The 25040-nt window shown below is 44.8% G+C and overlaps 2 protein-coding genes across 2 annotated transcripts; both read left to right on the top strand.

Moving 5' to 3' along the window:
- Positions 1 to 266: 266 nt before the first annotated feature.
- LOC141350904 (NAD(P)(+)--arginine ADP-ribosyltransferase 1-like) lies at positions 267 to 1362 on the top strand. The gene has a single exon (XM_073856746.1). It carries the CDS (start codon positions 270 to 272, stop codon positions 972 to 974), a length of 705 nt encoding a protein of 234 aa, XP_073712847.1. The 5' UTR covers positions 267 to 269; the 3' UTR covers positions 975 to 1362.
- A 20672-nt stretch (positions 1363 to 22034) lies between these two features.
- LOC141350905 (NAD(P)(+)--arginine ADP-ribosyltransferase 1-like) lies at positions 22035 to 23213 on the top strand. Its single transcript, XM_073856747.1, has one exon. The coding sequence runs from the start codon at positions 22062 to 22064 to the stop codon at positions 22764 to 22766; it is 705 nt and encodes a 234-aa protein (XP_073712848.1). The 5' UTR covers positions 22035 to 22061; the 3' UTR covers positions 22767 to 23213.
- Positions 23214 to 25040: the final 1827 nt, after the last annotated feature.

The following is a 25040-nucleotide window of genomic DNA, read 5'->3' on the forward strand; positions in this document are numbered from 1 at the left end:
TGTCATTTGCAGCTTCTTCGCTGTATTATATTCATACCTGATCTCCATTCGTTGTTCATCTGAGGATTCAGACTAAATCAGGATGTTGACCACTGCAGCTCTTATTCTCATTGTCACCACTAAAGTTGTCCTAGGACAGGTAAGATTGAATTAAAAGCCTGTATATTAGTATACAATCATGATTACATTATTACTAAGCATATTAAAATGTTTCTCATTGGATATAGGATGACCGACTGGGTATTAAAAGACAGAGATATCCATTAAATATGGCACCGGATTCAGTTGATGACCAGTATAATGGCTGTAGAGGGAAAATGGAAAAATTGGTGAAGAAATATCTACCTGAAGAAATCACTGCTAACATATCAGGCTTTGGAACAGTTTGGGAAAACAGTAAAAAAAAGATCTCTGGACCAAAACACAAACTGAAAGAAAAACATTTAATTGCCATTTCTGTGTATACTGATGTTATTGTATATAGAAAATTCAATGAGGATGTTAGGACCGGTAAACACGAATACAAAAACAAGACATTCCAATGGTATTCGCTTCACTTTTGGTTGACAAAAGCAATACAGACTCTAAAGAAGACTGAAAAGGAATGCATGTTAACTTATATTGGTACCAATGTTACATTTGAAGATGTCAATAACACAGAGATTCGTTTTGGCTCATTTACGTCCTCCTCTCTTGATCGTAAAGTAACAACTAATTTTGGAAATGAATCTTGTTTTAAAATCAAGACTTGTTACGGTGCTGATGTGTCAAAATACTCCCAGTTTCCTAATCAGAAAAAGGTGTTGATTCCCCCATATGAGAAATTTGAAATCACTAATATCAGGAACGATCAGAAGGGTGACTGGTGTAAGACTGTGTTTGAGTTGAAGAGCACTGGTATAAAAAGTAGCTTAAACTGTGCAGTGGCATCAGTCAAGCCTAAGAAATATCACAATGTCATTATCTCTGACTGATCAGCATTTACATATTTTCATTTCAATTTAAGCATGGCTTTTATAAAGGTTAAGGATTGCAGCTTTAAGTAGTTTATCTGAATGATAATCATTAAATGCATTTGTTGCATATTTAGCTGTTCTGTCGCTTACATACACTGTAAAAAATCTTTGCTGTCTTAAATTGTTTAGTTTAATCAAATCGGATATACAAGTCATTTTAATTTACTATTATTTACCTTGAAATGAGTTGTCATAAATTACAAAATATAGTTGAAATAAGTCAACTTCATTTGTTGTAGCAACTCATCTCTTGACAAGATAAAATAAAGTAGATACAGTAGAATAAATAAATACATTCATATTTTTTTTGTATATAGTTCTTATTTAAACAGCTTTACCCCTGATAACAAACGCTGATAACCCCGATGAGTCATCTTGACCGGTACTACTTAGGTTTAATGCTTTACTCTGCTGTCTGGTTTCTCATGTTTGAATTTGTTACAAAAACCAAATAAAATATTTCAAATGTATATTTTGTGTCAACTTCTTATCATATATATTTATGCATTTGGCAGACGGTTTTATCCAAAGAGACTTACAGTTCATTACAAACTATAATTTTTTATAAGTATGCGTGTTCCCTGGGTTGGAAACCATGACCTTTTGCTGAGCTACAGGAACACTTACGTTACAAGTAGTCGTTCATTTACTCGCCCTCATGCAATTATAATAATGTGATAAATAAGCGATAATTAAATTATGGTAGTTAAAGTGTAGTAACTAGGTTTTTGACAGATTGATAACAATTCGTATTACCATAGTTTCTTACACAAGGCAGGACGTTGGCACTCCAGGAGCGACGTTGCCTACACCTGTACTAGAGCTTGGCATAACTAGACAGATTGTATGTAATTATTACAAAAAATATTACAAAAATAACGAAAACTACAAAATATCTTGATATTCAGTATTATTTTGTCTTATTCTAAATAATTTTAGGTCATCTCGAGGCACAATGTTTTATCTGTCAGGACGTTTGCAGGACACAAATAGACTTTTATTATGTATTCAATGTGTGTTCATAATTGTAGTGGAAAAATTATGACATTATTTAAATAAGAAATAACTCCATGTAACTTCAAGTACTCCATCCTAAACTATATTTAAAACTGATATGCTTTGTTGTTCTTTGCTTTTTTGTGTTCTATTTCATATCGGTCAACACGCCACAGTATGGGTCATCCTCTTTGAGAGGGTGAGCTGTTAGGAGACAGAATAGCAAATTAACCACTCCCCGCTACGTGCGTGCAATCAGCCTCAGTCTACATATACAGGTGCGCACGCCGGCACTCTCTTTTTGCCTCCTGAAGACGGTAGCTGAAGCAAGACGTGAGTGTTTTTCATCTGGATTGTTGCTAAAGTAGGGCCTCTGCTCTTGAGAGGGAGTAAGTCGCTGCTTAAAAACGTGTTTTAGTATAGGGGATTTAAGCCAGTGTGTCACATGTTTTCACGTGGCGCGACTGTAGTGCTTTTGGCTGTAGTTCAGTAAGTTGCAGGTTTGTATCCCGTGTGGAGCAGGTTTTTGATTTTGAGTGGAAAACAGTTACCTGAATAGATATCTTTATTGATAGATTGTTTTTTGTTTCTATACATACTTATTTGGTATTATATGCCTCTGTGAGCCTCTTTGTCTGTGAGGACAAAAGCTACCTGAAAAATATTTTTTATTGATAGTTGTTTTGTTTTGATACATATTTGGAAGTTATATGCGTTTTGGAGCCTCTTTGTCCGTGAGGACAAAAGCTACCTGAATAAATATCTTTATTGATAGATTGTTTTTTGATTTTATACATACTTATTGAGTAGTTATAGGCTTCTGTGAGCCTCTTTGTCTGCGAGGACAAAAGCTATCTAAGTGAAACCCTCCTAAAAACACGCACAAGCTCTGAGCTGGTGACATGTCGGAGGAAGAGAGCATTCCCCCCAGTGGCCAGGGGATGCAAGCCGAAGGTGAAGTCCCTGTGCAGAAGGCTGCTGGGTTAAAGCGCACCCACAAACGCAAACATGTGGAACAAGATGTGCAGAGTTTGCGGCGTCAATTGGAGGAAGTACAAGGTGCATTGCATGGCCTCAGTGCCGGCGCCAGCCGAGCGCTGATGAGGGGGCATCTTAAATACCAGAGGGGGCGATCACACAAAATGCATTTAATTCCCCAAGCTAGAAAATACATATGGTACGTCCCTTAAGCTTTAACGTGTTATAAACAAACATCTCTGTAATACAACCACAAAAACTACAGCTATAGTGAGCAACGTACATGATCTAAACACTTTTACTATATACAACAACAAAAAAGCATACCTAACGTTACTTAACAGCACAACACTGCTCATTTGAAGTTCAGACCCAGAGGTAGTTTCTTTTTAATCCATTTCGACTGTCCATTGTGAAATTAGTTAATGCAATATAATACCCTGAAATTATGAAATGTTCGTACTTCGTGTTTGCTTTCCATAGTGCAAATAATTTTTACGTAATGGTGGGGGACAGTGTTTGCAAATGGTTTCTAGCGCAAAAACGGTCCAAACGCAACATTTTATCAAAATTTTGGTTCAATTTGATCATTTAACGTAGTTATTTTAACTGCCACAAGTAATGCACCATAAGCTAGAGATTAAACACCAGCAGATAGAGAACCACAATAGCAAAATGACAATAACTCGTTTACACATTTAGCTATGCTTTAGGATAGGCTAATTCAAATACCTATTTGTTAACTATAAATTCAATGTCTGTTTTTTATCTATTAATATTAATAATAATACACGTATTTTACTTCTGATAAACAGGTGTGTGTGAGAGAGAGATCGTATGCTTACCTTTAACGTTAAATGCAGAACAATAATAGGTTGGTTGTACTTTAACTTGCAAGGATGCTGAAGAACATAAACATCTGAACTTTTCAAAACTATGTACAGTCTTGCTGAAGTTCATGGTGCCAGAATTGACATGACAGCCGAACATTTGGTTCTGTGCACCTGAAATGCTCCGATAATAATCCATGCCACGGCATTGATGTGTGATAATCCGGAGTCCGGTTTGCAGAATTTGCAGTGCTATTTTACATATGTCCATTGCTACAGGGCAGGCCCGGGTCACTCTCCCACTCCTTTCTGTAACTTTTGATATGCTTTCGCACTTCGACATCTTGATTTCCCGCTGAGACGCTGAGCTCATTGTCGACGTGCGTCAAGCCGTCAACACAGAAGGCTTGTTCAACTCCATGCGGCGCTGCAAGAAACGACAGCCGGATGACGTCAAAGTACCGCGAGAACGATTCGAGAAATCATGCAAAGTGTAATTTCGTCTCGCTCTCGCGGCGCTTTGACGTCATCACCTCACAGTTCTAGTGGCGCCGCTTGAAGTGTAACAAGCCATGGAGTGGGCGTGTGTTTATTAATGTCACGGTAGAATACATGCACACTTGATTTTTTTGGTTTTGTTAAATAATTAGACTATAAAATTCACTTTAGGAAGACAATACACAAGGCAAATGTGATTTTTAAATAAAATATTATCATTAAAATAAAATCCCATTCAACATTAATGGTGGTCTGAGGGGGCGAGATAGTGCCGGTGAGGGGGCGACGCCCCCTCACGCCCCCTCGTGGCGCCGGCCCTGCATGGCCTCCTGGAGGACCGAGAGCGAGCTCGGGGGCCAGCAGGTTGGAGCGAGCCGGTGGCTAGGCGCCGGCGTCTCAGCCCTGATGAGCTGTCATTGACAGCCTCAGGTGTCTTAGTTTCCCATGACAGCCTTACTCCAGACCATGAGGTCTCTGATGACCCTGGTGATCACTCTGAGTCTGAGGTTAGTGACGTTACCTCACAGAACTCTGAGCCAGCTCCTTTAGATCCGTCAGACAGAGCTGTGATTGTGAGAAATGCAGATCGTGCTAAGTTGCCACCTCTGACCTCCGCCACGGGGGCTTCTGTCTTTGACAGAGGTCCGCATCGACGCAAGTCTGAAGGGCTTCCAATCCTGCCTGATTTTATGGCGGAGCTGCACTCTTCCTGGAAAGCCCCGAGCTCAAGCCCACTGCCAAGAACACAGCTGGCTTCCTTGGCTGGGGCTGCAACCTGGGGGCTGGCTGCGGCTCCAGTGGTGGGGCCTACCTTTGCGATGCTGGTAGGAGCAACAGCTAAGGCTGGCAAGGATGCAGTTCATTCAAACAAGCGCTGCAGGGCTGTTGATTCCCAACTGCGGAAGGCTTATCAGGCCTCAGCATTGGCTTGCAGGCTGTCATGCACCAACTCCCTTCTGCTGGTGTATTTGGAGGGGCTGCTGCAAGATATGGCATCCTCTGCCCCAGGGGGTGAGATTACAGAGATGTTGCGAGTTATGGACATACTGCTTCGAGGAACCAGTGCTCATGCTCAGGCTTTGGGTCAGTCCATGGCTTCGATGGTCCAGACACGACGTCAGGTCTGGCTCTCTCAGGCCAATATAACAGACCAGGACTGCATGGCAGTGGTTGCGGCTCGGGTAGTGCCAGGTGAGGTCTTTGGGCCACCTTCAGAAGGGGCTCTGGAACAGTCAAGGAGAGCGAGGGAGCTGACTCGCTCAGTACATTTGGCAGGCAGAGCACGGCGCTCTGGGTCAGCGAGCACCTGGTTTCATTCGGCTCCTCAGGCCTGGAATGGTCCACGTCGTGCACCAGCTCAGACTGACACAGCAGGCCCAAGCCACACTGCCTATCGTCCCTTTCGCCAACAAAGGGGTGGCCGGCCTGCAGTGTTCGGCCACCTGGATGGGCATCGCGTCGCTGACGGTTGCCAACCTCCGACATCACATTTCACACCCCAACACCTTGCCCATCGGCGCCAGTGTACTCCTTGCCCTTGGGTGCTCAGCACCCTGAAGTCGGGGTACAGGCTGCAGTTCAAAACCAGACCCCCATGTTTTCACAAGGTTGTCCCTACTGTCTTGAAGGGCAACGCCGAGCACGATTCCCTGTCAAAGGAACTTTCTGTTCTCTTGGAAAAAGGGGCGGTAACACTTCTGCCTTCAGACAAGATAAGGCAGGGGTATTACTCCACTTATTTCCTCATTCCAAAGAAGGATGGGGGCTTGCGCCCCATTCTCAATCTGAGGAGGTTCAATCAACAACAATCTGAGGAGGTTCAATCCCCTTCAGGATGCTGCGTCTGTCTACAGTCCTCACTTTTGTTCAGCACGGAGATTGGTTCACAACAGTGGACCTACGGGATGCTTACTTCCACATCCCAATCCACAGACATCACAGAAAGTACCTCCAGTTTTTCTTTCAAGGGGCAGCATACCAGTACAATGTTCTCCCTTTTGGTCTGTCTCTGGCGCCTCGCACCTTCACCAAATGCATGGATGCGGCTCTCATCCCGCTCCGGTGCCAGGGACTTCGTGTGCTAAACTATCTGGACGACTGGTTGATTTGTGCCCCAACCAGGGAGCAGGCAGAGATCGACACAGGGGTGGTGTTAGCACACCTCCTCAAGCTAGGCTTGGCGTTAAACAGGGAAAAGAGTGTGCTGGTTCCCTGCACCACAGTAGAGTACCTGGGTCTGGTGCTAAATTCCACCACAATGAGAGCCTGGTTGTCCCCTCGGAGGCAGCTTGTGTTGAGGAAGAGCTTGTCCCAACTTCTAAGGGCAAACATCTGTGAAGTCTGGTCGGAGGCTGCTTGGCCTAATGGCAGCAGCAGCTCAGGTTGTGCCACTAGGCTTGCTTCATATGAGGCCGCTAGAACAGTGGTTCTCGAGGAACAAGGTGAGCCCCTAGTGTTCTGCAGATGGTTGTGTTCCAGGTATACACTGGTGGCTGGCTGCCCTAGACCTACAGGAGGGTGTACCTCTGGGCCAGCGGAGTTCAAGAGAAACCGTGACTACGGACGCCTCCAGTCTGGGCTGGGGAGCCATGTGGCGGGGCTGCCCAGTCCAAGGTCTGTGGGAACCTATGTGGCAGGGGGCTCACGTAAATCTGCTGGAGCTCGAGGCTGTGCGTCGAGCCTTGGTGCATTTCCGACCAAGTCTGCAGGCAAGGGATGTCCTGGTTCGACAGACAGTTCGACGGTGGTGTCGTACATCAACCACCAGGGGGGGATACATTCGGTGTCCCTCCATCGGAGGGCTTACAAACTCCTTCGGTGGGCTCATGCGCACAACCTGTCCTTGCGGGCAGTCTATCTGCCAGGAGAGGACAATGTGGCAGCAGACCTTCTGTCCAGGGGGGGGCCGAGGCCAGGAGAATGGCGGCTGCACCCAGACATTGTGCAGGAGATCTGGGCCAGGTATGGACATGCATCAGTAGACCTGTTTGCGTCTCAGGAAACGACGCACTGCCCTCTCTGGTACTCCATGACAGGTCCCAAAGGGACGTTGGGGATAGATGCCCTAGCGAACGAGTGGCCTCGAGTCCTTCTCTATGCCTTCCCTCCGTTTCCGTTACTCCCAGCAGTGCTGGCCAAGATAAGGAGGTTGCAAGCCAGGGTGCTGCTTGTGGCGCCAGACTGGCCAAATCGGTCATGGATGCCAGATCTGGTGGCTCTGCTTGCGGGATCTCAGTGGTGTCTTCCCCTCAGGCGGGATATGTTAACACAGGGTCGCGGACAGCTCTGCCACCCGAACCCAGGCCTACTCAGACTGCATGTTTGGCCATTACACGGAGTCAGCCAGGCAGTCTGGACAAGAATGTCTTAACCACCTTGCAGGCAGCAAGGGCACCCTCCACCAGGGCCCTCTTTGCTGGTAGGTGGGAGAGGTTTGATCGCCGGTGTCATCCCAGTGGTGTGGACCCAGTCTCGTGTGGCGTGCCTGTTATCTTGTCTTTTCTTCAGTCTCTTTTAGAAGATGGTCTGAAGGAATCTACCTTAAGGGGATATGTGGCAGCCATATCAAATGGCCATGATGCTTTGAATGGGTTGTCAGTGGGCTCGCAGCCTCTTGTTAGCCAGTTCCTCAGAGGAGCACGGAGGCTATGTCCATCACGTTCCTGTATGGTCCCTTCCTGGGATCTACAGGTAGTATTGGAAGCGGTGTCACAGCCTCCCTTTGAACCATTGTCTGTGGTGGATTTGGAGTTCCTTACACTTAAGACAGTGTTCCTCCTAGCCATCACATCGGCTAGACGGGTCAGTGAACTGCATGCCTTATCAGTCCATCCTGCATGTCTGCGGCTTGGGGAAAGCGGTTCTCCCATCTCCCTCTTGCCAAACCCGGCTTTTTTGCCCAAGGTTCTCCCACGATCTTTTGTTTCAAGGCCTTTGATTCTGGATCCCTTTCACCCTCCTCCCCATGACTCTCCTGATACTGCTAAGTTGCACCTTGTTTGCCCTGTCCGGGCACTGCGGGCCTATGTCGATCGCACTGTGGCTGTCAGACAAACAGATCAGCTGTTTTTGTGTTATGGGGGGTCAAACCGTGGTCAGGCAGTCTCTAAACAGCGCCTGGCTCGCTGGGTGGTGAAGACTATTGAATTGGCCTATAGTAAGAAGGGGCTGGCCCTACCTACAGGGGTTGTGGCTCACTCCACCCGGGGGATGGCGGCCTCTTGGGCCTTGTTTAAGGGGGCTTCCTTGGAAGACATCTGTACTGCAGCTGGCTGGAGGTCTTCACTGACATTTGCACGGTTTTACCGCCTCAATGTGGCCTCTGCTGTAGCTGCCTCTGTCCTACAGACTGGGAGCCAACTGTGATTTTGTCTGTGGCCTTTTTACTTTCAGTTTCTACAAGGTGTTCGACACCTGGTGATTTGTTTGATCTGGTTTTCAATAAAGACCTGTGTGAAGTGAATATCTGTCTTTTGTCATTTTTCTACTGAATGGTTCCCCGCTACTTCCCCCTCGTGACTTTATTTGGTACACTGTTGACCCATACTGTGGCGTGTTGACCGATATGAAATAGAACGGAGGGTTTACGCAGGTAACCCAGGTTCTGTGAATGAAGGTCAACACGCCACACTGCGTGGTCACTCGGGGAGTGGCATGATGCTTGATGGCAAAAAGAGAAAGTGCCGGCGTGCGCGCACCTGTATATGTAGACTGAGGCTGATTGCACGCACGTAGCGGGGAGTGGTTAATTTGCTATTCTGTCTCCTAACAGCTCACCCTCTCAAAGAGGATGACCCATACTGTGGCGTGTTGACCTTCATTCACAGAACCTGGGTTACCTGCGTAACCCTCCGTTCTTATGTGAAGCTGCTTTGGTACGATGAACAATTGCGAAAAGCTCTACAGAAATAAAATTGAATAAGAGCACCTATTACATTGCTAAAAAACAATGCTATTTTGTATAAAGAACGTAACAGATTGGTAAATTAAGAATACTAAAACATTAAAATCATGTCTGCATTTGTGTTTGTAGAAACGACAAACAAGGGCTACTCTGCACTGCAAAAACTCGTGTTTGAATCATGGTTTAGTCGGTAGTAAAGGTTTTAAATATGAAAACATAAACTACTTACAGGAATGTCAGAAGCGGGAGGAATTATGATAATTGGATGATATGGATTACAATCTGTGTGTTAGCTGTAATCCAAGAAAAGAGATTTAAGATGGAGGTGATACTAACTCATTGAAACTTCTTACAGGAACCAAATTCACTCTAAAGTCTTTACATCTGAAAAGGTTTGTTACTATAAATGTTTTTTTTTTGTCTAACAAAGGATATCTGTACAATTTTAATTGATATAGTTTTAACCTAAAAAAAGTTATTGATTTAATGCTACCAGCAAATACACATTTTACCATCATTGCCATTAAACAGAGCTGTTTACATCACAAAACTTTTGCTTCCACCTCCAAACTAGCAGCATGTTCAGCATTATAGACTGAAAAATAAAAAGTTTTTTTTTATTATACAGAAGATGCAAAAAAGTAAAATATTACTTTCTTAATAAATAAAGAAATTAAGTTTAAAAAAATCAACATTTTATGGATCTCTTTTATAAATGACACATACTGGCACATCTCATCAGATCTTGACTTATCTTATTTCATTATCATTTTACTCCACTGCAGTTACATAAGAACAGAAAAAACTCTTAAATTCGATCAGTTAATAAAGATCTGTCAGATTAAACATTACTGGCAGATATGTTTGGATCAGATTAGGGTTGGTCAGTGGTCTTCCAGGAGACAGATTGGATATCGCTGAAATAAGCATGCATGTTTGGTCTTATCACCATAAGTGTGGTTACTTCATGATAAATCAGCAAACGCTGAAGATCAGCACTTTTCAATGTTAAATTAAATTAACTGATCTGAATTTGATGTATGGATTAATTTTCAGCTTTATCTTCCTGGTCAGAGACCCTTGACTCTGTATTTAAAGCAGAAGACGACTTCACTGTGCTTCACACATCGCTGGACTGAACAGTGACTACAATGAGCATCTTTTGGTTCATAACTACACTGCTACTGCTGCACTCCTGCACCCCATCAGACTACACTAATAACAGTTTCTCATAACCGGTTAAATAGTTTAAAAAGTCTTAAAATAGGAGGAAATAACGGTAAGGAGTCCATTCCACACAGCCGCCCATACATGATCTACATTCATGACAAACAAACACATACAGCATGTGGTGGGTTTTTGATAAGGAAGATATTGGGTTTGACGGCTACCCACTGAAAAAAAGAGTGAGTAAAATAATATACTATCAGTGACATCAAAACACAAACTTTGCTTCTTATACTTTACTATAACGAATTATAAAAGCTTAGTTAAAAATTGAAAACTAAATTTTTCTATTAGAAGAACAAGGTCATGTGGTCATGTGGAAAATGTGGTATTGATCAAATTAACTCTATAACCAATGCATAGATGTTTTGATGTCACTAGTAGTATATTATTTTACTTTATTATTTTTTAGTATATATTATTATAGTCACTGTTCAGTCCAGCGATGTGTGAAGCACAGTGAAGTCATCTTCTGCTTTAAATACAGAGTCAAGGGTCTCCGACCAGGAAGATAAAGCTGGAAATTAATCCATGCACCAAATTCAGATCAGTTAATTTCATTTAACATTGAAAAGTGCTGATCTTCAGCGATTGCTGATTTATCATGAAGTAACCACACTTATGGTGATAAGACCAAACATGCAATATCCAATCTGTCTCCTAGAAGACAGATTATCCCCAGACTATCAAAAGTGTCTAAAAGTGGAAGGTCATTTTCCTACTTAGCCCCTAAGCTCTGGAATGATTTACCAACCGATGTCCGAGAATCAGACACAGTCGATAATTTTAAATCTAGACTTAAAACTTTTCTCTTCAACAAAGCATTCGTATAATTTGTCTAGTAAAAGTACTTAACTCGAAATAGTTATCTGTACGGAACAAAGCACTCGCGGTCATAACACAGATCAACCAAATAAATAAATAAAAATCTTATCTTAACCTATAGTCGGATTGCGATTTTGGAACTTTCGTGTTCTTGTGAATAGTATGCCATACAGACCCGTTTGCCACTGAACCTGTATTAACGACGACAGTGGGGCCTCCAGCCTTAGTCAAACGGGTTGACACGTATGGTCAGGTTGCGATGTTGGCGTTTTTTCGTGATCTTGTAAATAGTATGTAATATAGACCCGTTTGCCACTGAACCTGCATTAACGACGACAGTGGGGTTACAGGCCTTAGTCAAACGGGTCGACAGGTTTCATTTTCTCTTAAAAATCAGAAGGTGACCCTTAGTTACCATATATACCATCGCAGTGGGCCCCCAATTTGCAAAATCCTCAACTGTGGATAATATAATTATGCCGCAATAGTTAGTCTGTCTGAAACTAAGCTGATTCAACCACATCACTGTGTGACACTTGCATTACATGTGAACGGCCCCTACGCTAATATGATTTTGTTTTTCTCTCCCTGTCTCGTCCCTGGGTCCCATTGACCCTGAGGACAATGGGACAAACAGACCCAGTTCCGGTGGATGTGGAAGTCGGCACACCTCTGATCTACTGGTCGTCCTTCAATGTGATGCCCAGCTGATGCCTGACCAACGACCACCGGCAGGACCCGCTTAATATCCGCTTAATCTCTGCTTAATCTCCGCTTAAGCTCCTTATCCGTTAATATGTGTGTATATACATGTATATCTCCCAAGGGTTTTTCCCTCCTAGGACTTTTATTTTTATTTCCTCGGCTAAACAACCCGGGGTTTTTGTTTTTTTTCTCCTAGGGGGTTTTTTACCCCGGGGAGGTAGCCTGCTTGGGCTTAACTTAGCTTCTTCTTCTCGACGTTACATTAGTAATATGCTCGCTCATAATGTCGCGTCATAGTCGCAGCAAATTGGACTGCTTATGCTATTGTGTATTATGTTATGCTATCTGTCGTTTTTCTGTGCTTTTACTGCTTCTATTAATGTAAAGCTGCTTTGAAACAATTGAGTATTGTGAAAAGCGCTATATAAATAAAATTGAATTGAATTGAATTGAATAGAAGACCACTGACCAACCCTAATCTGATCCAAACATACCAGCCAGTAATGTTTAATCTCACAGATCTTTATTAACTGATCGAATTTAAGAGTTTTTTTTGTTCTTATGTAACTGCAGTGGAGTAAAATGATACTGAAATAAGCTAAGTCCAGATCTGATGAAATGTGCCTTTATGTGTCATTTATAAAAAAGATCCGTAAAATGTTGATTTTTTTTAACTTAATTTCTTTATTTATTAAGAAAGTAATATATTACTTTTTTGCATCTTCTGTATAATAAAAAACCTTTTTATTTTTCAGTCTACAGTATAATGCTGAACGTCTCGGTTACGTATGTAACCCTCGTTCCCTGAAGGAAGGGAACGGAGACGTCACGTCGTGACCGACGAATTGGGAACCGCTTCGCGGGTGACCTATCTACTTCGAGAACTATCAAAAACGCCAATGAACTTGGCATGCAGGTATTTGCATAATGCCGGCGCCGCCCCGCCAGGTGCGTATATAAGGCACAGGTGCATAATACCAAATCAGCTATATTATTGCTGAGAAGCCGAGCAACAGTGCCCGGCCTGAACAGCAATGGAACAGCAAACTGTGGCGACGGGACGTGACGTCTCCGTTCCCTTCCTTCAGGGAACGAGGGTTACATACGTAACCGAGACGTTCCCTTTCAGTCGGTCACTACGACGTCACGTCGTGACCGACGAATTGGGAATCCCTACCAAAACGCCACTGCAGCTGAACCCTTCCAGTGCCTGCAAAAGCCCTCCGCCCTCCACATAAGGGGCGGAACCTAAGGCGAAATGCAGAAGGCCGGTCACTACCTGTTCCTTAACCCACGATAGTGAAGCAGCGAACTGGGAGAAGCGTCTAAACTGAGCGGAGCTAGAACACTGCGGAAAGCCATCCCCTAAGAAGGTTAAATGGATGACATAAAAATATATGAAACAACCGACAGGTTGCTCAAATAAAGTCTCTGAACAATACATGGTATGTTGAGAGATGCAGAGCAGGCTCTGCAAAGGAAAAACGTGGAGGATTAGAACCCCACGGACTATACACACAAATGAACCCCACGTAGGGGACAAATGTGGACGCCTAGCCTACACAGGTTTACAGAGAATTCATCAGTGATAGGTTGACAGCGGATGCTCCGCAACACCAGCTATCAGGGCGGTGGAGGAGAGGCAAAAACAGTTTTTTAGACGTTTTTGCCCCGATGGCCTTCCATAATGGTGCAAATGTGCAGCACCAAAATAGAGGCTCCAAGCCGACACACGAGCCGACCCTCGGCATTCTTAACTAGTTAGTAGAAAGAACCCGAGTGGAAACCGGTTCGACACGAACACTATAGAATCATGTGAACGTATTAGGTGTCGCCCAGCCTGCAGCTCTACAAATATCTGTTAGCGAGGAACCGCGAGCCAGTGCCCAAGATGATGCCACACTGCGAGTAGAGTGGGCACGTAAATTAAATGGACAGGGCACATTCTGCTTTTGATATGCAAGGGCTATAGTATCCACAATCCAATGGGACATCCTCTGCTTGGTGACAGCTTTTCCTTTCTGCTGACCACCGTAACACACAAAGAGCTGATCTGAGGTCCTAAAACTTTGCATCCTGTCTATATACACACGTAGTGCACGAACAGGACATAACAAAGCCATGGCTGGTTCTGCCTCCTCCAAAGGCAGTGCTTGGAGATTCACCACTTGATCTCTAAAAGGAGTGGTGGGAACTTTGGGCACAAAGCCGGGGCGGGGTGTAAGTGTTAAGCTGGATTCAGCCGGCCCGAACAGAAGGCACGATTCATCGACCGAACATGCAAGAATATACCCAATACTCATAACAGAACCCAAAGCAAAGAGAGTTAAAGATTTGATTGTAAGAAACTTAACACTCACACTATGCAGAGGCTCGAATGGGGCTTCCTGGAGTGATATTAGCACCAAGGACAGGTCCCAAGGAGGAATAGAGGGGGGACGCGAAGGATTCAGTCTTCGAGCGCCTCTGAGAAATCTAATGACTAGGTCGTGCTGACCCACTGTTCTACCGTTTACGGGTGAATGGTGAGCTGATATCGCAGCGATATCGACTTTAATAGTGGATGGTGACAGCATATTCTCCAAGCGACGCTGGAGATATAAAAGCACAACACTAATCGGGCATTCTCGGGGGTTTTCACTTCGGGAAGAACACCAGTCGACAAACAGGTTCCATTTAAGCGCGTAAGCCTGTCTCGTAGACGGCGCTCGCGCAGCAGCAATAGTGTTAGATACCTCTTGCGGTAAATCACTCATATCCTCCGTGCCCCGTCCAGAGACCACACATGGAGGTTCCACAGGTCGGGGCGCGGGTGCCATAATGTGCCCTCTTGTTGAGAAAGAAGGTCCTTCCTCAGGGGAATCTTCCACGGAGGGGCTGTCGCGAGGAGAGAGAGTTCTGGAAACCAGCTCCTGGTTGTCCAATACGGTGCCACCAACAGCACGCTCTCCTCGTCCTCCCGGATTTTGCATAAGGTTTGCGCAATGAGGTTCACCGGAGGGAACGCGTATTTGCGCATGTTTCGCGGCCAGCTGTGTGCCAATGCATCCACGCCGAGCGAGTCGTCGGCTAGTGAATAGAACAGGCGACAATGGGTCGTCTCTGGGGAAGCAAACAGATCTATCTGCGCTTTGCCGAAACGTCTCCAAATTTGCTGAACCGCAATGGGGTGGAGTCGCCATTCGCCGGGACGCGCAGCCCGAGAGAGCGCATCCGCCTCTACATTGAGCGTGCCCGGGATGTAAACGGCACGAAGAGACCTCAAATTCTTCTGACTCCAAGTGAGGAGGTGACGGGCGAGATGCGACAGGTGACGCGAGCGTAAACCGCCTTGACGATTGATGTACGCCACGGTCGCAGTGTTGTCTGTACGAACTAATACATCTTTGCCCCGTAACTCGTTGCTGAAACGGACGAGCGCAAGATATACAGCCCACATTTCCCGGCAGTTTATGTGCCAATGCAGCTGGGGTGTCGTCCAGACCCCCGAAGCCGCAAGCCCATCGTACGTGGCCCCCCACCCCGTGTCTGACGCATCTGTGCATACTATCGCGTGCCTGGAGACCTGTCTCAGAGGCACACCGGCTCGGAGAAACGCACGGTCTGACCACGGAGTGAAAGTGCGACGACACGCAGGTGTAATGATAACACGGTGAATGCCGTGCAACCACGCTCTCCTCGGGACTCGATCGTGAAGCCAACGCTGAAGCGGTCGCATATGAAGCAGTCCGAGCGGAGTTACAGCTGCGGCTGCTGCCATATGCCCCAAAAGCTTCTGAAATTGTTTCAGCGGGACCGCGCTCTTGCTCTTGAATGTATTCAGGCAAGTCAGAATCGACTGTACACGCGCTTCTGTTAGACGAGCTGTCAAATCGATCGAGTCCAGTTCCATACCGAGAAAAGAGATTCTCTGCACGGGGCAAAGTTTGCTCTTTTCCCAGTTGACCCGAAGACCCAAACGAGCGAGGTGTTTTAAAGTTAAATCTCTGTGATCGCACAGCGTCTGACGTGTTTGAGCTATTATTAGCCAATCGTCCAGATACGCGAGAATGCGCACACCTCTCTCTCTCAGGGGTTTTAAAGCCCCCTCCACTACTTTGGTGAATACACGGGGCGACAGAGAGAGCCCGAATGGGAGGACTTTGTACTGGTATGCTCGCCCCTCGAACGCAAAGCGGAGAAACGGCCTGTGTCGGGGGAGAATCGATACGTGAAAGTACGCGTCCTTCAGGTCGATAGATGCGAACCAATCGTTTGGACGAATGCATGGAAATATGCGTTTGGGCGTCAGCATTTTGAACGGCATTCTGTGAAGTGCACGGTTCAGCGAACGCAGGTCCAGGATCGGTCGCAAGCCGCCGCTTTTCTTGGGTACAATAAAGTAAGGGCTGTAAAACCCCGACCTCATCTCGGCTGGAGGGACCGGCTGAATCGCGTCTTTCGCCAATAAGACAGCGATCTCCGCACGGAGGACGTGCGCATCGGCAGCTCTCACCGTAGTGAAACGAACGCCGGAGAATTTGGGGGGACGCCGGGCAAATTGGATCGCATAGCCGAGACGAATCGTGCGTAAAAGCCAACGCGACGGGCTGGGAAGCTGTTCCCACGCCCCCAGATACCGTGCGAGAGGGACTAAAGGCACGATCGGTGTACCCGCGGCGGGCGCAACGGAGGTGATCGCCGGTGTGTGCGTAACGGCCGCACCGACAGCAGTGTTGTGTGTGATAACACTCACCTGAGTCCGTTGCTGGGTGGTTGAGTAAGGGAGGCTCTGCTGAAGACACCTCACACCACTCGATGCACCCTCTGGCGAAGGAGGAGGGAGACGATGGGTTATGAGCCCGTAGCTGTCTCCTACCGGCTGAGAGCGCGGTGGGGTTATGAGCCCGTGCGTCGCTCTCGTTCTCCTCTGATGAGTCGGAGAACGAGGGGGGGTTATGAGCCCTCTCGTATCTCCGGAGCTCATCTGAAGACCTAGAGATGGAAGTGGAATTCGCTCTTTTTGTGGATTTGTGGGTGCCGACTGAAAAGTCGGCGGAACAGAAAAATGAAACAAAAGATTCCCCAACCGGCCCTCCTCCGGTGGGGGGAGTGGTGCCTTCACCATCTCCCGAAGAGCGATCCCCTCCATCTCTAGGTCGCCCGTCTCAGGGCCGCTTTGATCTTCTTTTACCACCCTTTGCAGCGGGCTGAGCGGGCGGGGCGGGCTGCTGACGACCGGTTCCTCGCTTCTTAGAAGAGCCCCGGGGAGGAACGGAGGCGGCCGCCGCAGGACGCCCTCGGCGAGGAGCAGGCTGAGGCGCCGACGTGGATGGGGCAGGCGCAGGACGCTTCCGACGTGGCATGATCTGAGCGATGGCCTCAGTCTGCTTCTTGGCCGCGGAGATTTGCTGGGCAAACTCCTCGACCGTCTCGCCGAACAGGCCGGTCTGGGAAACCGGAGCATTCAGGAGCCGGGTTTTATCGGCGTCCTTCATGTCCGCCAGACACAGCCAGAGATGGCGTTCCTGGACTACCAGGGTAGACATCGCACGCCCGACGGCGCGTGCGGTGACCTTAGTCGCACGAAGCGCCAGATCTGTAGCCGCACGTAGTTCAGAGAACTCCGCCGAGTCGTGACCTCCCGCGTGCAGATCCCTCAGAGCCTTAGCCTGATGAACCTGCAGCAATGCCATGGCATGCAGGGCGGAGGCTGCCTCCCCACAAGCCTTGTAAGCAGCACCGGACAGCGCCGAAGACTGCTTACAGGCCCGTGAGGGGAGAGTAGGCTGGTCCCGCCAGGAGGAAGCGACACCGGCCGGACACAACTGCATCGCGACCGGGCGCTCCACTGACGGGATACCAGTGTACCCCTTGGCATCTCCACCCTCGAGAGAGGTGAGAGGTGAAGGCTGATACGGCCGGTTCCGGGCGAAAAACGGGGTTTTCCACGACCGCGTCAGCTCTTCATGCACCTCGGGGAAGAAAGGCACCGGGGGCGAGGACTGAGAAGCCCTGGCACCCCCGAAGAACCAATCATCGAGGCGGGACGGTTCAGGTGGGGGAGGTTTAGTCCACTCCAAGCCGACCGCCTCCGCCGCCCGAGCGAGCATGGCTGCCATCTCAGGGTCGAACGCAGAAGCCGCAACCTGGCCCGAAGGCGGGAGCGGATCCAGATCGACGTCCGAGGCTGACAACCCCCCCTCCGACGTTACGGTGGAAATCGCGTCAGGTGGAGGCTCGACAGAGCGCGAGGACACCGTAGAACACGGGCCGCTCGTCTCCATCGGGACCTCCGCTGGCAACGGATCAGGGCGCTGGGAGCTACTGGACGAACCAGCAGACCGACCCAGCACCGTTATACGGAGGTCATCCTTCGCCAATCTGGTAGCTGCGCCCTTAGCAGCACCAGACTGGGAAGGCGGGGGCCGTTGCCGGAGGAACGACACCCGTCTCCGCAAATCCGCTATAGTCATGCCCTCGCAGACGGGGCATGAACTATCACGCAACGCTGCCTCTGCGTGCTGGAGCCCCAGACACGAGAGACAACGCGTGTGGCCATCCTGGGGGGCGATAAACACACCGCATCCAGAAACGGAGCACGGACGGAAATCCATCTTTAAAAAGACGACCCCGACCGTGACACGAATGAGTGGCTGTCTTTAAAAAGACACAAAGCTCAAACGTGCTGCTCTTTTAGGGAAATCACTCTTTTGTGCGAGCTGGTGAAACACACAGGGAGAGGCAAACGCACTCACTCGAACTCAAGTCCTAAATTAAAGAGACAGAGAGAGAGAGAAAGGGTGGAAAAAACACTGCGAGCCTCCACTGAGGTGTCTTTGCCCAACCAACTTCAGCAAGCTGAGATATCTTTTCCCACACAGCACAGGATCTACGAAGATCAGTAACAGCTTCTCGAGAGCAGATGTCTGCCGGCTTCGAAGCAATGAAGCTGATTTGGTATTATGCACCTGTGCCTTATATACGCACCTGGCGGGGCGGCGCCGGCATTATGCAAATACCTGCATGCCAAGTTCATTGGCGTTTTTGATAGTTCTCGAAGTAGATAGGTCACCCGCGAAGCGGTTCCCAATTCGTCGGTCACGACGTGACGTCGTAGTGACCGACTGAAAGGGAACATGCTGCTAGTTTGGAGGTGGAAGCAAAACTTTTGTGATGTAAACAGCTCTGTTTCATGGCAGTGATGGTAAAATGTGTATTTGCTGGTAGCATTAAATCAATTATTTTTTTAGGTTAAAACTAAATTGACATTAACAAGACACCGAACACCGCTTTGGTATAAAGACCAGAATACATGCTTGGAAAAAAATCTGGAAGTTCTGTTTGTGTGTGTGTTGTCTATAAACAGGGATGGATTAAGACAAAAAATCAGCCGACAATAAAAAATACAAATATACTAAATAAAATAATTGAATGAATACATATTTACAATGAGCACTTAACTCAAATAACTAGGGCGTAATATTTGAGCAAGTGCAGAACCAATTCAAATGACAACACTGTACTGTATGTTTATAAACTTCTTGTGGAGTTTTGTGTGGGAGTGAAGGAAATCCTATTGCAATCGGTATTTGCCAGTCCAAACCTAAAGTTTTTTATCATGGAGCTTTTCAACGCCACCTTTCCTTGTTGGTTTGTTCAACAGGCAAACTTCCTGATTTCAGATCAGTTTATTTAATAACTAACTGCATTTAAAAGGAAGTGTTGATCATCAGCTTTTACTGATCTACACTCTTAGAACGAATGTGTTAAAAAACACATTAAAGTGGATTCTGGGACAACACATTAAATGTGTTTTCCCGGAATCCACCCATCTCTGTGTTATTATTGAAACAACACATTTTGTGTTACTTTTAACACAACTTGTGTTATATTTTAACACAAAATCATCACAAAGCGACACATAATGTGTTAAAAGCTTAATGCACAAAGATGTGTAAATCCTTTCTAAGAGTGTATCCTAATAGAGCTGTTAGATTGAGATCAGGTGTTGATGTTCACAGTGAACTTTTAGGGGTTGTTTCACGGACAAGGATTATCTTAAGCCAGGACTAGGCCTTAGTTTAATTAGGAAATATAACTAGTTTTAACAAACATGCCTTACTGAAAACATTACTTGTGTGCATTTTGAGGCAAAACAAAGGGCACTGATGTATTTTAAGATATGGCATTGCAAGTTGTTTTCAGTTTGGACAGCTCTTACATTTATTTTAGTCTAGGACTAGTCTAATCCCTTTCCGGGAAACCACCCCTTAAACTTTATTTTACTTTACAATCATATAAATAAGAGTGAGTGCAGGTGCAATCAGCTCCCTTGTTCAGTCAGGGCACTGTGATTAGGGAGTCTGCCATTACACCAAACGTTAGTTACTTAAAAATTCCAACGCAAAAAACAGTGAGCATAGATGGTCCCTATGTTCCCTTACTGGAAATCACTTGACCTTTTCTAAAGCCCTCCAACCGAAAAACATGCAAGCCTACTCAATAAACTTTATGATATGCAAACTTTTATAAAGAAAAATGTTTGTTTTAGTTTACATATAAACACACATTGTGCAAACATTGCATTTCAAATATGTTTGTGATATGTTTGATAAACTTTAATTAAATAAAGGTTGTATTGAGCAGCTGCACTCTGATTGATTGATTCGATGTTATGAAGTTATTAAATCATTATTTTTAATTTTGTTGTCATCAATTAAATGTTTCATAATAGTGACTTTACTAAAAAAGGACGATGACTGGGCTGATCAGTCATTGGGCCAGCTTAATGTCATAATGGGCTGCTGCTTAAATGTCAGTGGGCCGGTCTGTCTAGAAAAAAAGACGCTAACGGGGCCGCTCAGACAGAGATAGTATGAGATGTATCGGCCCAAAAAGTATGTCGGGCCACCGGGAAACTGCCCGGTGTGCCAGATGGCCAGTCCGCCCCTGCCTTTGTTTAACTTGTCATCCGGAGGACAGTACTTTTTGAAAGTATAGTGTCCCTATCACAATACTGGGGTGTTAGGACCCACACAAACCACATGGTGAGCACCCCCTGTTGGTCTCACTAACACCTCTACCAGCAGCAGCGTGGTTTTCCCAGAAGGTCTCCCATCCAAGTACTAACCAGGCTTAACCCTATTTAGCTTCAGTGTGCAACCAGTCTTGGGCTACAGGGTGATATGGCTGCTGGCCATACCGTAGTATGATCATTTTCATAAGATTTTTAAATTGAGCAAGTTATGGTCATTTAAAAGTACCTGCACCATTAAAACACAATGCTACAAGTTGTCTGAGATAGATGTCTGCCAGGCAATGACGTTAGAGACTCCACTGTAAGACATCTAGCCTTCATTATACAGATGATAACTATAAAAAAATACTCAATAAATATTCAGATGTCATTTTCTTGGAAACCTTTGACCCGCCTACTACTTTCAAAAGTATAAAACCCTCTTAGTTTCTTGCTCATTGCCAGATCTCAACATCATATCCACTTTACTGAACTTTGATACTTTGAAAATTGAAGAATACTGGAACAAAATCACCTGAAGTCTGAACATCTGAAAAGGTTTGTTACTGTAAATGATTTTGTCCACCAAAGATGCCTGTGAATTTTAACTAATAGTTTACAGACATTCACGCTAGTCGTCTGCTGTCTGGGCAGGTAACGCTTGAGTTAAAGAAATATTTTTGCTTTTTTTTAAATGGCTCTTTATAAAGTATATTGAATGCATCTTCATGTGTACATTTAAAACTATAAAAAGTTGTGATGTGCTGTTTTCTATTGTGCAAAGATTTTGGATTTATTACACAATGTTGTATTTGTTGTCATTTGCAGCTTCTTCGCTGTATTATATTCATACCTGATCTCCATTCGTTGTTCATCTGAGGATTCAGACTAAATCAGGATGTTGACCACTGCAGCTCTTATTCTCATTGTCACCACTAAAGTTGTCCTAGGACAGGTAAGATTGAATTAAAAGCCTGTATATTAGTATACAATCATGATTACATTATTACTAAGCATATTAAAATGTTTCTCATTGGATATAGGATGACAGACTGGTTATTAAAAGACAGAGATATCCATTAAATATGGCACCGGATTCAGTTGATGACCAGTATAATGGCTGTAGAGGGAAAATGGAAAAATTGGTGAAGAAATATCTACCTGAAGAAATCACTGCTAACATATCAGGCTTTGGAACAGTTTGGGAAAACAGTAAAAAAAAGATCTCTGGACCAAAACACAAACTGAAAGAAAAACATTTAATTGCCATTTCTGTGTATACTGATGTTATTGTATACAGAAAATTCAATGAGGATGTTAAGAACGGTAAACAGGAATACAAAAACAAGACATTCAAATGGTATTCGCTTCATTTTTGGTTGACACAAGCGATACTGACTCTAAAGAAGACTGAAAAGGAATGCATGTTAACTTATATTGGTACCAATGTTACATTTGAAGATGTCAATAACACAGAGATTCGTTTTGGCTCATTTGTGTCCTCTTCTCTTGATCGTAATGTAACAACTAATTTCGGAAAGGAATCTTGTTTTGAAATCAAGACTTGTCGTGGTGCTGATGTGTCAAAATACACCCAGTTTCCTAATCAGAAAGAGGTGTTGATTCCCCCATATGAGAAATTTGAAATCACTGATATCAGGAACGATCAGAAGGGTGACTGGTGTAAGACTGTGTTTGAGTTGAAGAGCACTGGTATAAAAAGTAGCTTAAACTGTGCAGTGGCATCAGTCAAGCCTAAGAAATATCACAATGTCATTATCTCTGACTGATCAGCATTTACATATTTTCATTTCAATTTAAGCATGGCTTTTATAAAGGTTAAGGATTGCAGCTTTAAGTAGTTTATCTGAATGATAATCATTTAGGTTTTTTTCTCGATTATATGCAGAGTTAAATGCATTTGTTGCATATTTAGCTGTTCTGTCGCTTACGTACACTGTAAAAAATCTTTGCTGTCTTAAATTGTTTAGTTTAATCAAATCGGATATACAAGTCATTTTAATTTACTATTATTTAGCTTGAAATGAGGTGTCATAAATTACAAAATATATAAGTCAACTGCATTTGTTGTAGCAACTCATCTCTTGACAAGATCAAATAAAGTAGGTACAGTAGAATAAATAAATACATTTATATTTTTTTGTATATAGTTCTTATTTAAACAGCTTTACCCCTGATAACAAACGCTGATAACCCCGATGAGTCATCTTGACCGGTACTACTTAGGTTTAATGCTTTACTCTGCTGTCTGGTTTCTCATGTTTGAATTTGTTACAAAAACCAAATAAAATATTTCAAATGTATATTTTGTGTCAACTTCTTATCATATATATTTATGCATTTGGCAGACGGTTTTATCCAAAGAGACGTACAGTTCATTACAAACTATAATTTTTTATAAGTATGCGTGTTCCCTGGGTTGGAAACCATGACCATTTGCTGAGCTACAGGAACACTTACGTTACAAGTAGTCGTTCATTTACTCGCCCTCATGCAATTATAATAATGTGATAAATAAGCGATAATTAAATTATGGTAGTTAAAGTGTAGTAACTAGGTTTTTGACAGATTGATAACAATTCGTATTACCATAGTTTCTTACACAAGGCAGGACGTTGGCACTCCAGGAGCGACGTTGCCTACACCTGTACTAGAGCTTGGCATAACTAGACAGATTGTATGTAATTATTACAAAAAATATTACAAAAATAACGAAAACTACAAAATATCTTGATATTCAGTATTATTTTGTCTTATTCTAAATAATTTTAGGTCATCTCGAGGCACAATGTTTTATCTGTCAGGACGTTTGCAGGACACAAATAGACTTTTATTATGTATTCAATGTGTGTTCATAATTGTAGTGGAAAAATTATGACATTATTTAAATAAGAAATAACTCCATGTAACTTCAAGTACTCCATCCTAAACTATATTTAAAACTGATATGCTTTGTTGTTCTTTGCTTTTTTGTGTTCTATTTCATATCGGTCAACACGCCACAGTATGGGTCATCCTCTTTGAGAGGGTGAGCTGTTAGGAGACAGAATAGCAAATTAACCACTCCCCGCTACGTGCGTGCAATCAGCCTCAGTCTACATATACAGGTGCGCACGCCGGCACTCTCTTTTTGCCTCCTGAAGACGGTAGCTGAAGCAAGACGTGAGTGTTTTTCATCTGGATTGATGCTAAAGTAGGGCCTCTGCTCTCGAGAGGGAGTAAGTCGCTGCTTAAAAACGTGTTTTAGTATAGGGGATTTAAGCCAGTGTGTCACACATTTTTACGTGGTATCTAGTGGTGCGATGGTAGTGTGTTTGGCAGTAGTTCAGTAAGTTGCAGGTTTGTATCCCGTGTGGAGCAGGTTTTTGATTTTGAGTGGAAAACAGTTACCTGAATAGATATCTTTATTGATAGATTGTTTTTTGTTTCTATACATACTTATTTGGTATTATATGCCTCTGTGAGCCTCTTTGTCTGTGAGGACAAAAGCTACCTGAAAAATATTTTTTATTGATAGTTGTTTTGTTTTGATACATATTTGGAAGTTATATGCGTTTTGGAGCCTCTTTGTCCGTGAGGACAAAAGCTACCTGAATAAATATCTTTATTGATAGATTGTTTTTTGATTTTATACATACTTATTGAGTAGTTATAGGCTTCTGTGAGCCTCTTTGTCTGCGAGGACAAAAGCTATCTAAGTGAAACCCTCCTAAAAACACGCACAAGCTCTGAGCTGGTGACATGTCGGAGGAAGAGAGCATTCCCCCCAGTGGCCAGGGGATGCAAGCCGAAGGTGAAGTCCCTGTGCAGAAGGCTGCTGGGTTAAAGCGCACCCACAAACGCAAACATGTGGAACAAGATGTGCAGAGTTTGCGGCGTCAATTGGAGGAAGTACAAGGTGCATTGCATGGCCTCCTGGAGGACCGAGAGCGAGCTCGGGGGCCAGCAGGTTGGAGCGAGCCGGTGGCTAGGCGCCGGCGTCTCAGCCCTGATGAGCTGTCATTGGCAGCCTCAGGTGTCTTAGTTTCCCATGACAGCCTTAC

The sequence above is a fragment of the Misgurnus anguillicaudatus genome, chromosome 19 (assembly GCF_027580225.2).
Source record: "Misgurnus anguillicaudatus chromosome 19, ASM2758022v2, whole genome shotgun sequence".
NCBI lineage: Eukaryota > Metazoa > Chordata > Actinopteri > Cypriniformes > Cobitidae > Misgurnus > Misgurnus anguillicaudatus.